This window comes from Gallus gallus, chromosome Z (genome assembly GCF_016699485.2).
Source record: "Gallus gallus isolate bGalGal1 chromosome Z, bGalGal1.mat.broiler.GRCg7b, whole genome shotgun sequence".
Lineage (NCBI taxonomy): Eukaryota > Metazoa > Chordata > Aves > Galliformes > Phasianidae > Gallus > Gallus gallus.
The window spans coordinates 3,745,143-3,760,567 of NC_052572.1; the positions used below are offsets into that span (position 1 = coordinate 3,745,143).

Below are 15,425 nucleotides of genomic sequence, written 5' to 3' on the forward strand. Positions count from 1 at the left end.
CAGTTCATTTTGAATCCAGAATTCAAATGCCAGATGCTGGCTTTTGCAGCTCTGTTGCACTATGATTTGTTCTGAGGCATTATAGTGGTTCTAATTTGGGGCAGTTCTGCTTTCTTTTTCTGTTTTCCTCAATTCCCTTAATCTGCCTGCCCCTTACCCCCATCTTTCTAAATGTTCTTAGTCCAGACTGGGGGACTGATATGTAAATTGCTTAAAATCCAGATGTATCTCAATAAGTTCAGCTCTTTCCCAGACAATCAGGAATTTCAAGAGGAGAAGAGAAACATATTTGCAGAGTGAAGGCTTAGGGTATTGTGTAGGGGTGGGTGGTAGGGAAAATCAAGGACAGGGGTTGGGGAGAAGGCACATTGGGAGTTTTCATGATTCAAAAACAGTAAGTGCATCACATCAATCATAGCAGAAATATGTACTTTACTGTTGGAGCCAAGGCGTCTGGATCATCTGAGCTGGCATCTCCTTCACATCATTGTAGCCTGACCAGCTGATAGAAAAATAAGCAGATAAATAGATCTTACCCCAGCTAAACAGACACACCCATGTATTACACAAGGTGCATTGAATCACAACCATTAACATTCCTCTTTCTGTGTCCAACAGAGGGTGGGAGCTCATATCCTGCAGCAGGGCAGTTAAAATAATCGATGAGTGTGTGTTCAATCCTCAGAAAGATAGAAGGGGGGGGGGGAGGGGGGAAGAGGGGGAAGAAGGGAGGGAGGGTGTGGTGACTGTGGAGGGGGGGAGGGTGGAGGGGGGATGGGAGGTGGGAAAGGTGCTGATTTCAGCCCTGTAGCGTCAGGATTGCGTCAATTTGGGTTTTAACCACGTCTTCAGTCTCGGAGCGAAGCTACTCAGAAGAACCAAAACAGGAAGGGGGTTGGAAATCAGTGTGCAAAGGGGAGGACCGAAGCTCCCCCTCCCCCCACTCCTTAAGCCCGATCACAGCCTTCTCCTTCACCTTCCCCACTGCTTGTGTCTCTGGGTTTTGTTTCTTGTTAGTTTTTCTTTTTTTTCTTTTTCTTTTTTTTCTTTTTCTTTTGTTGTTGTTGTTATACCACCGTGGAAAGCCCTGTTGTCCGGGCGCTGAGAGAGAGCGACGAGCCGAGAAACAGCAGAGCATCACATTCAGCGCTCCGGGCAGGGGTCGCTCAGGACTCCGCTAGCCTGGACAGCCGCGTCGTCCAGAGGCTCCAGGACCACGGACAGAGGCTCCAGCACCGCGAACAGAGAGTACCACCAACATGGCTCCGATCGCGGCCAGCCACCAGCAGTTTGGTAAGTGCGTCCCGGCCACAACTCCCCGACACGGGAATGAGAAGAGTACGCAGGCAGTCACTACCGAGCCACCCCGGTGCCTCCCAGACTGCTGGGAGGAACCGAATTTCTCCTGGTTCTCTTTGAACCCAGAAGTTGTGCGAATTTGCTTTCTTCCCTTTCTATTCTTTTCCACCCAGCTATTCACTCTGGTAAATCACTGGGAGAGAAGGAGAGGTCTGACTAGATGCATTTTTGAATGGAAGAGTTGGAGTTGTTTTTTCTGTCTTGGTTAAAATATCATGGCTTCAGAGTAAAATTCTGTAAACGCATCTTGTGCCACAGAGCAAATCTTCATTAAAGCCATTCTTGGGATAATTATAATTCCTTTTATCTTGACATAGAGGAAGATTTGTAGACTGTTAGCTAAAGTGAAATATAGTTGTATAAAGAACACTACTGAGAAGATGGGAATATAGTAACCCAGTGTTTTTGGCTAAATGTACCTATCTTGATTAATCTCTATTTACTGAGAATACTCATAATGACAATGAACTTTTCAGCTGTGTCATTTCTACTTGCTGTAGCATGAATAACTGTGATGCTGAAAGTTTCAGAAACAGTGATAATATGAAATAAATTGTATTACTCATAAAAGCTGAAAGTGGAAATGTTTTGGAACTCTGCTTTACAAATATTGACTCTAGCCTAGATGTTATTTGCTTTACCAGTGGTTAAATTCAAGGGTCATTCCAGTGACTTAAGTGAAATGACTGTAAATTTACATCACATAACTGAAATAATAATTTCTCCCAGGATCAATAGTTGTTGTTTCCTATTAATACACTGCTTTGAATGTTAACTGATTTACGTTATGACAACTTGTTGTAATGTAATTAGTTGTGAGTTTAAAAAATATTAGTTATCTTCTTCTTTCCTCCCTACCCCACCCATTTGATATTTCTAACAACATTCATGACATCATCCTTATCTAATTACTTATTTAAGGAAGTTAATTAATATTTTAAATACTAAATTGATTTTACCACTTCTTCCAGTAGCTGTAGAGTAAAAACACAGGATGATTTCCATTACTATAAAAATTTTAAGTGCCAACTCATGAAAAAGTATTTAAAATGTATAGATCATTCTTGAAAGCTATTTAAAGTATTCTGGATATCTTTCAATTGCTCCTCTCTTTCTACCTTTGTTTCATTTACATTTAAATTTCTACAGCTAAGATAATACTTGAAACTCAGAGAAAAATGCTTGGCTTAAAAACAAACAAACAAAAAAAAACCCCACCTTTTAAAGTTCTGCATATCATTTTCAGTCATTTATTAACTTCTTAAAATTAAACATAGATTGATACAGTCTGTAGAAAGAAGTGATATGTTTATTGTCAGAAGAAATTAATAGCAAGGCCTTACACATTCTGTTCTGGAACATTTTGCCCTACTTTGATAACGTTATGTTGGATTTTTGTTTGTTTGTTTGTTTTCTTTTTGATTTTTTTTTTTTTACTCAAACTCGAAGTTATGATGTTAGCACACCTATTAGACCAAATTCTATCTAGATAAAGCACATTTAGTAACTCATACAGGAGGATAGTTTTGCTTTCCCCACTCAGAATGATCTGCTAATTATTTGCTAGAGGAACTGAAAAACAATTGGCTTTATGCATAAACAATGTCATTCCATTAATATTCTACTAGTCTACTAGTGCAGAGAATAAAGATTAAGCTCTTACTGTTACACTGCGGGAGGTTTAAACTCACTTAGTAATGTTACTTATGGGCAAAATTGGATTTCCAATTAGTTGTGCTCATTTGCCCCTTCAATGCATGCTTGTGAATGACTAATGATACTCTGTATGCAACTGAAGTATCCACATGACAGTTGAGATTGAAACACTTGGATAGTTTTCTCTCCATTCAGATTTTAATTTAAATTATATTTTAATGTTTCTCTTATATACTCAAAAGAAGTGATCCATCCTGTATGCTCTCCATAGCTTCGGTTCATAGTGTCTCAGATTCAAAGCATAGTGGGTATCAATGATATACATAAGAGTTTTTCAGCTTTGGACTCACATGCAACTGCCAAATGTCACTTCCATCTGGAGAGGACACTTGGCATGTAATCATTCTAAATTTTCTTGATAGACTTTCTCCTGGAATGAATTGAAATTCCTCTTGAAACTCTTGAGTGTTACAACTTCCTGAAAAACTCAGTTTCTTTCAACAGATACCTCTAATCAATTATGGGATCAGACAATAAAACTGAGTTAATTGAGTGTAAAAAACATTTCAGGAAACTGTGAAAAGCATGTGATATACCTATAAGTAACAGATATACCAGAATTCTTCTATCTAACAAATACATTTTCATAAACTCAAAGATAAAACCTGATCTAGTTTTGTTCACTGATATATAAACTCAGAAATCACACACAGAGTGATGAAATAGCTGAGAAATTACTCATTATAATTACTATTGGGGTGGGAACAGTATTTTCCTTCCAGACATCCTTTGTATGGAAAAATTCTAACAGCATGGGACTACACATTCACGCCTGCAGGTGGCGAACAATGCGTGCAGTGCAAAGCACTTTCGGTCTGTCAACTGCTCCTATTACCATCTCGTGTCAGTTTGATTTACTAAATTATTACTTTATTAAATATCACACAGTGTCGATGAAATTGCTACTTATTTGCTTGTTGCTGTTTATTTGATTTGCAGATGAAATTCCTACAGTTGTTGGGATCTTTAGTGCATTTGGCCTTGTCTTCTCTGTCTCCCTTTTTGCTTGGATCTGCTGTCAGCGTAAATCATCCAAATCCAATAAGACCCCTCCATATAAGTTTGTCCATGTTCTGAAGGGAGTTGATATTTATCCTGAGAATCTCAACAGTAAGAAGAAGTTTGGAGTAGATGATAAAAGTGAAGCAAAGAACAAATCAGCAATGCCAAAGAATTCTCTTCATCTTGACCTGGAGAAGAGAGATCTAAATGGCAACTTCCCAAAAACAACCTCTAAAATGCAGAGTTCTCCAGACCCTGAAAATTCATCTTCAAAGCACTTTTCCGAAAACCAGAAAGATTCAGTTTCCCCCGATAGTTTAAAATCCACTACATCACTGTCATCTGAAGAAAAACAAGACAAGTTAGGCACTCTTTTTCTCTCTTTAGAGTACAACTTTGAGAAAAAGGCATTTGTAGTGAGCATCAAGGAAGCACGTGGGCTGCCGGCAATGGATGAACAGTCAATGACTTCTGATCCCTACATAAAAATGACAATTCTTCCCGAGAAAAAGCACAAGGTGAAAACCAGAGTGCTGAGGAAAACCTTAGATCCTGCTTTTGATGAGACCTTCACATTTTACGGGATCCCGTATAGCCAAATACAAGACTTAACACTTCACTTTATGATCTTGAGCTTTGACAGGTTTTCCAGAGATGATGTCATTGGAGAAGTCCTCATTCCCCTTGCAGGAATTGAGTTGTCAGAAGGAAGGATGCTAATGGACAGAGAGATCATCAAAAGAAATGTTAGGGTAACATATTTCTTACTTAAAACTTAGAAGTGTTGTACTAGTTTAACTATGATACTTGAGAAATATTGCTAGCATCCTGGGAAAAGAAGGGAACAAGGTTATCAAATGAACTATTGAGATCTTTTCATTAGGGCAGTATAAGGAAACAATTACACATATATAATAAAATAATGTTACAGTAAGCATTCTGCAAGAAAATGTTAGTATTCTAAATTCTACTTGCTTAATCAGATAATCAGCATGTTTTAGAGGATCCATTCACATTAGGTCAGGAGGCATAAATCCATTTTAATTTTCTTTGATGGGAATGAATGCAACAATTTATACATTATTATACTCTTCCATCATCTTTCCTATTTTAAATCATGTTTTTTTCTTTCACTGACTTTTAAACAAGCTGCATTTTTCTTAAGATCCTAAAATACGAGCGAGATATCAAAACCACACCAAAGTCACTGGAAAAACATAGTGATTTCTATAGACTAAAAATATTTCATATCATTTTGTCTCATTTCAGAATGGAAAGATCATTTACAACAGTCACAGAGCCATGGAAATGAATATGAAACATGCACGCTTCTTTATGCCCTACTAACAAAGCAGCATGTATATTGACTTTCAATCTGGTTGTTTCCAATGATCAAGCATGCTGACAAATCAACTAGATGTCTGCCAGACAACATACCTATAACTAATATAGTTATTTTGCAATTTTTTTCATTGTATTGCAATTATAACTACATTACTGATATTTTGTTGATAAATTATTGGATTTTCTGATACATAAAGTATTCTCATTTCTTGTTTCCTTTGGCTCCTCCTCCCTCCTTACTCTGAAATAAATGACTTCTTTGCTAATTGGCTACATTGATTTCATGACTAAAAATATTTTACTGTTTTTCTTTTTGTGAATTACGTTTATCCAATTTGTTTTTCAACACTGTTTTCACACATTTTTTTAAAATTATTTTTCTCAAGAAACTTTATTTACACTGAGACTTTTTTTTTTACAAGACGTAGGATTTCACTTCTTATCTCTGAAGCTAACAATATCAAGTCAATCCATATTTTCACAAGTTTATTTATTTATTTTAAAGTCTAATAGCAAGATATAGGAGGTGTTGTATAACTACAGTACAGGAAAATTATATTTTGTATGCAAAGCATCACAGCTCCATGAATTATATCTTTTTGCACCAGTTTGAGATACACAGTTATACAACTTTCAGAAATCCTATTCAATCTAGTTTCAAACTTGGTCAACGTAACTGCTCATAAATAGTCTTTCTTTTTTATTTCTTTTAATTTCCTCAGAAGTCATCTGGACGTGGAGAACTACTGATCTCTCTCTGTTATCAGTCTACAACAAACACACTAACTGTGGTTGTTTTAAAAGCCAGACATCTACCTAAATCTGATGTGTCAGGATTATCAGGTAATGTTTTCAGTAATGAACAAGCCTTAAGAATATAAAACAAACAGACACAAGATAGCTGAAATGTGACATTTCAGGGATTAAAAATAACCCAGAAATGAGGAAGTGGTTTCTGTATTATCCACAGCTTATTTATTTCATTCATATCTAGGTCAATGTTTTATTTTTCAGAGAACATATATTAGAAAGTTCTTCAAACACATTAGGAAAAAATAAAAACAGAACACAAAGAAACATGACATCTGTTGGCAGTGGAGACCAATGAGTTTTCTCATTTTCTAGAACAGGATCCATCTGTCATGAGTATATGAAGATGTTTGCAGATACTAAAACTTTTACATTTGACAAAAAAAATCAGTTTATTATTAGCTAATCAATACTGAGTGAGGTTCCTATATGGAATATTTTGGCTTTGAATCCAACAAATTAGATCTGTGTTGAATTTAGTCCACTGGATATTAATGTTTATTTGGTAAGGTGAAAGGTGAATTATTTCAGTGCTTGGTATACACTAAAAAAAGAGTCTTTTTAGAACTCTGGTCTCCGAGTCATGTACCATTTTGCAAATGATAAAGCTTCCTTTGAAGCTGATGTTAGAGCTATAGTTAGTTGCATGCTAATGTTGGATAATTTAATAAAATTCAAAATAAAATATACTAACCACCTGAAAATAAGACAAACATACACATTGAAAAACAACAGTACCCAATAGAGGACTTCAGACAGTAACACATCTATATTGAGTCTGCATAAGTCTTGGCTTTTTTGATGCACAGGATATTTTGAAAGAAAGAGGAAGAAGTTTTTGGAGCTACTGAATTTTAATTACTGCAGCCAATTATACTGTATTTCTTCTTCTCACATCAAGAAATATGGATGTTGAGACCTTCTAATAGGCCTAATAAAATCAAAAGCAACATTCCAGTCTTATCTATTAGCCAGAAGTAGCAATCAGAAAAATGTATTTCAAAAGAAATAAACAACATTATTAATCTACTGATGGCTAGTGATTTTGATATTCCTAGAGTGTGTATGGTGCATAGTCATTCCAAGCTAATGAAAAATTAGCAATAAATAAAAATTAACATTTAAAAATAATTGTTTATTTTGTTAAGATTATTTTTCACATACTTTGCTTCCATCAAACTATTGTGAGTCCAAGCAAACAAAAAAATTTCCATCATCTGATCACTTCATTCTGATAATTAGCGCATAGATTTTCTAAATAAAGTTAAATTTAATTCCACCAGGGAAAAAAAAAAAAAACAACAAAAAACAAAAACAAACAAACAAAAAAAAAACAGGAAACAAAACATAATTGCTAATTCCTTCTCATGTTTATTACTGGACTGCTTACATAGACTATTTCACTTGATTGACTTCCATAGACTGGAATTTTCACTGCATCTTTGAACCATTAGAATTTGGACACAAGTCCACATTTGCACTGAAATAAATGCATATATAAAAGCAAAATTAATGTACTTGAAACTGATCACTTCTACCATTTTCTTTTGAATTCCTCTGAAGGAGAAATATAGCAATTATTGAAGACAATAGTGAAGGAATCTTGCAACGGTTGAAAAATTCTGAGTAATGCAAACATTCAGTGTTCATTAACAATGTTAATATTATGGATTATTTCTCTTCCCTTCCACAATAACATATAAAATGTTTAAAGTCAAACCACATACAGCCAGTAAATGTAGTCTTACATTTAAAGTTTAGTACTAATATTTTTCAGTAAAAGAGGTGGGAGAAATTTAATGAAGACAATTGATCTTGGTAGATCTAAACCAGAAGTAAATTATGTCCATTTTCTTGGCATAAGACTACTCTCTTATTTTTGAGATTTTAGTTTGCTTGAGCCTTATTAATACTGTTGATTATCTCCTACTTGTAGAATGTGTAAAAAACAGATTTATATTACATTTAATTAACTAGTGATTCATATTTCTCAGAATCCATTGGAACTTTGTCATCTTTCACACTAACTTTAGAAACAGCAGAGATATATTCACTAAAGTTAACAGACTACAAGTCTTGTGAAAGAAACACCTACATGGTACAAATAAGGCATTACCTACATTTCAGTTTCTTGACTACATATTTTGAAATCCATAAATGGAGATAAAGAAACTAATTCAGAATTAAACACACACACACACACACAAACAAACAAACAAAAACACCTAGATGAAGCAAATCATCTTTAGTAGACTGAAACATCACTGTGATGTAGTTCTCTTGGTATGCTACAAAGTTTACCAGTAACTAGAACAAGGAACTTCTAAATAATTCAATATCTTATTTGTGTTATTTCTTTCTATTACAGATCCTTATGTCAAAGTGAATCTGTACCATGTTAAGAAGAGAATTTCTAAAAAGAAAACCCATGTCAAGAAGTGTACTCCCAATGCTGTGTTCAATGAATTGTTTGTCTTTGATATTCCTTGTGAGGGCCTTGATGATATCAGCATTGAATTTTTGGTTTTAGATTCAGATAGAGGGTCAAGGAATGAGGTCATTGGTCGGTTAACCTTAGGATCTTCAGCAGAAGGAACAGGTGGAGAACACTGGAAAGAAATCTGTGAGTATCCTAGGAGACAAATCGCCAAATGGCATATGTTGTGTGATGGTTAGAAGCTCACAGCAGGGTTAGAACTTGAAAAACTATATATATTTCCATAGGCAAGGAGCAGTTTTCTTTCTTTGCTATCTGTAATTGCAGGCTTGTAACTACGAGACTTTTTTTGGGAGGGTGGGGAAATAAAAACTGGATTGAATTATCAAAATAGAAGGTAACTAAATCTTCAGGCTAAATAAGGGAATTTATATTTCATTAGACTTTAACATAATTAGATAATATTAGTATTTTTCTGTAGTTTACATAGCCTAAAACTTCTGAAGCAGTATAATCTTCAAGAAGAACAAACCAAATTTTACAAAAAAAAAAAAAAAAAAAAAAAAAGCCACTGGGAACCTTATTAGCACTGTTATCCAGAAGAAGATAACCTCATTAAAGTATACTGCTAGATCAAAGAAAAAAAACTGCAGCTTAATCTATGATTCCACAATTATTCTGGGAAGGCGCTGAGTCTATAAACACAATGGGGATTGACAGTGAATAAGAGGGACATTCCTTTTGTCCCTCTGTCATAAACCTTCTTTTATGAAAATTCAATCATAATTTGTATGTTTTGGTTATTTATACTTTGATCATTCCAAAGACTGAAGAAATTTTCAGTGACTTGCTTTAAATACTACATCACGTGCAACTAGTTGTTTTATGTGTGGAAATACTGTATAATTATTTACACTTGGATTTTTTAATATGTGTATATATATCCTGATTTATTACAGTGACTAAAATAGATACGTTCTATAAATCATCAAGTAAGTTATTGTATATTGTCTTGTCTAAAGGGCTCCTTTAAGAGTGACTGTACATGTCAGAATTTGGGGTTAGGCATGGGTTACATGTTTTCCTCAAGTAAGGATTAAACCTTTAGCATTTCATGCCAAGTGAAAGCACTTATACTGAGACGAAGAAGCGTACAGGATACTACTGTCACTGACCATTCACTAATTATAGTCACATTTAATGTATTTCAATATTATTTAAGGAAACATTATTTCTCCTTTTGATTTTTTCACTGAATGCGAAAGAGAAAGAAAATCATGAGACAGTGTACAAAATCTTATTCGTTTGTTTAACTTCCTGAAGTTATGTCACTATAGTCAGTAAGACTGCTCCGAACAAACAAAGATTAATGCATTCTTAGACATTTTCAGTACAGGAAATCAAGTTAATGCTATGATTTATACAGTATTATGTTAGACAAAAGACTGGAAGAGTGCATTTCACTTAGATTACATGCATTAATGTCTACTACTGATTGCACTGAAAATTGGTGATAAGAAAAAGGTGTCATGGCTTCATGTTTGCGTGACTTGTATGTGTTTAAGCTTAATTTGTGCCAGTCTATGGGAATATAAAGTGTAAAGATGATAAGTATATATATAGAGGATCTAGGCCAATGAAATTCACTCTTGGTCATACCCAATATATTTTTCGGCTGTCAGAACTGTAGCACAAATATAAGTAGTTATTTCCTAAGGTTTATACACAAATTTCTGATATTGAAGTTTGAAAATACTGCTCAGATGTCATTTTTGATTACACTAAAGTAAAAAAGGATAAGATTATGTTACCTTATAACTGCTGACAACTGTTTTAAAATGTGGAAAACAGTTTTCAGTATTTTTGTATACATCATCTTTTCACTTGTATTCCCACTGAAGTGAATGAGGCTATTTGGCAATTAAGGTACCACTCAATAAAAGGAATGGTAAGAGAAGGAGGATGCCATTTAAGCAAACAAACAAACAATAAATAAAAACAACCAAACAATAACAACAACAAAAACATCTTCAATGTTACATTATTCTCATTAAACAACAGATTTGGGTCTTATTCACAACTTTTCCCTATTTTTTGTTGACTTTTCCCTGTTCTCATATGGCCAAATTATGTTTGCAGTAAAGGACACTGAAATATGAAATATGCAAGTAGAAAAACAATACTGGAAGAATTCTATTGAGGCTCTTTCAGATTTTGTGTGAGTAATTTCTTCAGTTTTTGAGAATGTGTTTGATATAACAGTGTTTATAAAGTTCTGTAAAAAATCATTTTCAAAATGATATAAACATGCTTTTTATGACGATGCTCAGTGTACAAAAAGAAAGTGTATTGTATGTATAAAGGAGAAAAAGAATTTTTTTTTCCCCCTTATTTCTTTTGAAAGCTGATTAACTTCTCAAGGGCTAGGTTTCCCAACCTTGTTCAACGAGATGTATAACCTTGTTCAACAAGGTGTGATTCAAAGCCTCACAGTTGAAGGAATGATGCCCACAAGCTTCAGTGGGGTTTGAAATGCAATCACAGAGAAAAAGTCTTCTTGTGAATCAACCTAGTACAATGAGGCTATGGACAGAGGGAGGTTTAATAGGGGCTGGAAGTATTTAAGACAGCATTATATGACTAGAGTTGTTAATATTTCTGGTAAGGATGGTACTTTATACTAAAAGTGGTTGTATCAAATAGGGTGAGACAGATGGCAGTTCAGTTGTTAACTGAAATAAACAAGCAAATAAAAGATAGGTCTTGTACACTGGTCCATTAGTAACACAATATCTCAGAAAATCAGATGACAGGAATCTCCAACAGACATAGATTCTGAAAAGGAGAAAAAAACTGAACTTTTAAAATTAATGATGGCCTACTAACACTGTTTATTTTCCACCTAACAGGTTGTTTTCAAAATTGTTTTAAACTTTTTAGAGAAACATTTCTACCAGCTAAATGGCATTTGTTGATAGGGCAAAGGGTAGGAATGGGGAAGGGAAGCAAATATATATATATATATATTACATTAAAGCAATGGAAAGTAAACTTTTTTTTCATTTAATGTAATGTTTAGCTTGGAAGGTTGAGTAAAGAAGACTTGTTAAGTGTCTGTAAATCAGACAAGACAGGAGCAAATGAAGACCTGTCCCAAGATAAGAAATTCTGCTGTTTTATAATGCATTCAATTCGTATTGTGAATATCTTGAACTCTGTCAAGGATACTGTACTGTATTAAACATGTAAAAAAAAAAGATGTTTGTCTAAGTAGTTTACAAAAATAATAACTCCTTAAATGGAGACTGGGGATCTGTAGTAACTAAATACCTTATTTGTTATGGTGTTGTAACTTAATAGAAGTTGTTCGAGAGGAAGCATGGTGTATGAGATTTTGTAAGTTATTTGTGCTGGTTCTGTATGTTGTGCCATGTGTGTAAGACAAGAATAAAGTGCTGCTTTTGTTCATCCCATTCCAAAACAATTATCCCATGAATGTCTCCTTCCCAGAGACTTCTGCTATTATTTGTTTTCACAGCCTACTCCTCTACGTTTCTGTCAAAAATATTTGTGCATAAAGAGGATGAAAATCACTCTACCAAATATTACCCAAGCTTATCACGTGCCCATTATTTCTAAACTCTTACTGCATACTTTCGTTTGTCTTGAATTTAAACGTGCACACAGCCTAGAACCTGAGACGTTATTGTCGTTATTGAAAAATCTGAGAGTTATATAGGTACTCAAGGTCTACATATGTAAACAAAGATGAAGTAAAATGCAAGACAGTCACTATTGGAAACCTGGTGATGTTTTATTTATTTTCCTGAAGTAAAAATCACTTGGGCAATCACAAATACATATTCTTATAATCTTTTGTAGTAATGTCAGGCACTATCCTGTCAGGTGAGACAGAGATAAGCATTCAAATATTTATGTACAAATGCAAACTTTGTTGCTGACATCTCTATGGTTATTAGGGTATTTTACCTGCACAAATCTAAATCAAGGTGAGAGGGGAAGGGAAGGCAGTTGTATGTGAGATGCATATTGCCTTTTAGTTACTCTACTCTGAGCCTATAACAAATTACCTGGAAGGGATCTCATATTTGTCACAGAAATTGATATGTGAAAACTATGACAGGATCCACTGTCAAATGCATGATGCAGAACATCTTCTACATGTGTAAACTAGTAGAATCTCCCTGCCACATCGCCTCTTCCCAAGGTATCAAGTCTGAAAGAATGTTCTTTCTCATTCTATGCAGTTACTTCTTTTATTCTTCCTTGAGGTGTGCAGTTCTCCTCAATTAATGTTGATTCATGAGTCATATTTCAGACCTTTTATTCAGGACACACATCAAGAATGTTTTTCTTGTTTTCATTTTTTTAAAAATTTTTAAATTATTATTATGATTTAATATTATAATGCAGTTATAATAGAGCCTTAGGGAAAGTCACAAGGCTACTGTTCTGATCACTGTTTGTATCTCAACTCCTTGCAGCAGAGAAATTCAATGAGGACTGAAGAAATTTCCTCTCCTTTGCAGTAGAACTGATTCTTCAAGTACAACACTATTTCATAAGACCACTGTATTTATACAGCATAATGAATAGCAAGCAACATACTACAGACACAGTAGCAGTGCATAATCATACCTTCTGAACAAGTCAGGGAACTCGTACAACTCCCCTGACTAGTTTTCTCTGTTGCTAAATCCTGAGCAAAAATCTTTATTGAAGATCTTTCCTGTTCTCACAGGATTTTCCCTAGTATCTTTTACATTCCATCACTAATCAGCATTTGTAACATGATTTTAGCTCGAAAGGATTTGAAGCATTGATTACAGACACATCATGGCAACACCTTCCAGTTCAGAAGCAAGGACCAAAGATAAGAAGTAGGAAGGAAGGGTTTGTTTCTTCGTTTCACTATTGCTATTAGGTTTGTACTGTTATACTACTTTTGCTCATGAGTATTTAAAGTACATAATACTCAACTATAGAATAGCTTATGGTCATAGAAGGAAGAGCTCTATCACCAGTGACATGATCAACTCTTGTCACATACTATGAACCCAAATCTGCTCCAGCTCCCACCCTTCAGTGGGAGGTTTGAGGAATCACCACTGAGGCCCTATATCTCAGTGCTATACATCGGAATCCTGTATAAGCTCAGAATTACCCAGCATACATTTTCTGAGGCAATGCCCATGTAGAACTTTTGAGGCATGGCATTTTGGATTATAGGTTAATCAGCAAAAAATAATAAAAAATTGGGATAATGTTTCTGATATAATCTAGTGACAGGCTGAGAGAGCTGGGACTGTTCAGCCTGGAGGAGCTGATGGAGGCTTTGAGGTGACCTGATAGTGGCCTTTCAGTATCTAATGGGGAATTACAGGAAAGAGGAGGATAGGCCTTTTAGTAGGATCTGTGGTGATAGAACAAGGTGAAATTGTTTCAAGCTCAAATATGGTAGGTATAAGGAAAAAAATCATTTGCAGTGAGGGTGATGATGCACTGGAACAGATTGCCTAGTGATGTGGTTGATACCCCATCCCTGGAGACTGTCAGGCTCTGTGCAACCTGATCTCATCTCAACTCTAAAGATGCTATTTTCTAGATTCTAACGCCTTTTATCCACATAAGAAATATTGCCTCATAAAAAGACCTTGGTTTTACTAAAAAAGAATAATTTTAAAATATATATATAAAAAATCTATATCCATGTTGCAGAGTTTCAAATTGTATAGAGAAACACTCTAGACAATTTTCACTTAAATTTTTTAGAGAATAATCATTTAAGAATTGTATTAATGATATGACTCCTAGCATTCTTTATGTCTAACCTGCCAAGGGTGCTGTATGGTGACTGCAATATTTAATTAAGCCATGAAGATAATCACAGAGATAACCATACATGCTCTATGAGAAATGCTGTAAATATTTGACATGGCTCTGGAAACACAACTGGTTTTAAAGAAACAACTATGAAGTATTTTGCAGTGTCTGCAACAATAATGTTTGCAATTAAGTAATACCTTCCAGATGAGATTGCCTTTAGAATAGTGTGAATGAAAATTTCTAGTTGGTTATTAACAGATAGACAAGGAAACCTCTGTATGTTCCTATTAGAGGTGCCTGTAGGCATTGATTTGTAGGGCAAATAAACAGTGTTCCAGGCTCAATATTCCTTTCAGTAACACAGGATAAAGCTTAACAACATCAATAGTAGTTACTAACTTCTGATATGAGTTATTACTTTCACTTTTATCTGGAGTCGTAACGTGGCTTTGGGGACTGTAGTTTCTTGAGAAAAAGCCGTCACAGCTGTATGCTATGTGGAAAAGAAAACAGATGTGAATCACAAATATGCATATGACCGTAGAAAATTATCCTAAGCTAAAATCAGAAGTGATATTAAGCAGCATTAGAAGTTATAAATAAATAAATTAGTGTGAAGGAAGTGAATGTGAGTAATACATTGTCAGCAGAAGTGCAGTACCTCTCAGATCAAACAACAACAGAAGATAGTCTATTTGTGATACACTTTTCTTTTAATAGTTTTTTTCCCTCAGTGAAAAAAATACACCTTTATTATAGACTGTTCTGATTCACATTAGTTAATGGACATTTGTTCCAATGTTAATGAAGTTTCACTCTGAGTAATGAGTCCTGAATGTTCTTTGAACAAAGGTTGCTAATCCTACTCTTAGTTCTTTGTATATATAAATATTGGCTGAAGAACTGACCA

The 15,425-nt window shown here is 34.7% G+C and overlaps 1 protein-coding gene across 2 annotated transcripts; it reads left to right on the top strand.

The window, feature by feature from the left end:
* The first annotated feature begins 867 nt into the window (after nt 1-867).
* SYT4 (synaptotagmin 4) lies at nt 868-12,149 on the top strand. Of its 2 annotated transcripts, none has more exons than XM_420894.8 (4): nt 868-1,293; nt 4,015-4,829; nt 6,144-6,264; nt 8,600-12,149. In XM_420894.8, exons 1-4 carry the CDS (start codon nt 1,260-1,262, stop codon nt 8,905-8,907), a joined length of 1,278 nt encoding a protein of 425 aa, XP_420894.1. In that variant the 5' UTR covers nt 868-1,259; the 3' UTR covers nt 8,908-12,149. The 2 variants fall into 2 exon arrangements, with proteins under 2 accessions (XP_420894.1, XP_004949103.1); XM_004949046.5 differs by having other exon boundaries at nt 4,015-4,823.
* The last annotated feature ends 3,276 nt before the right edge of the window (nt 12,150-15,425 follow it).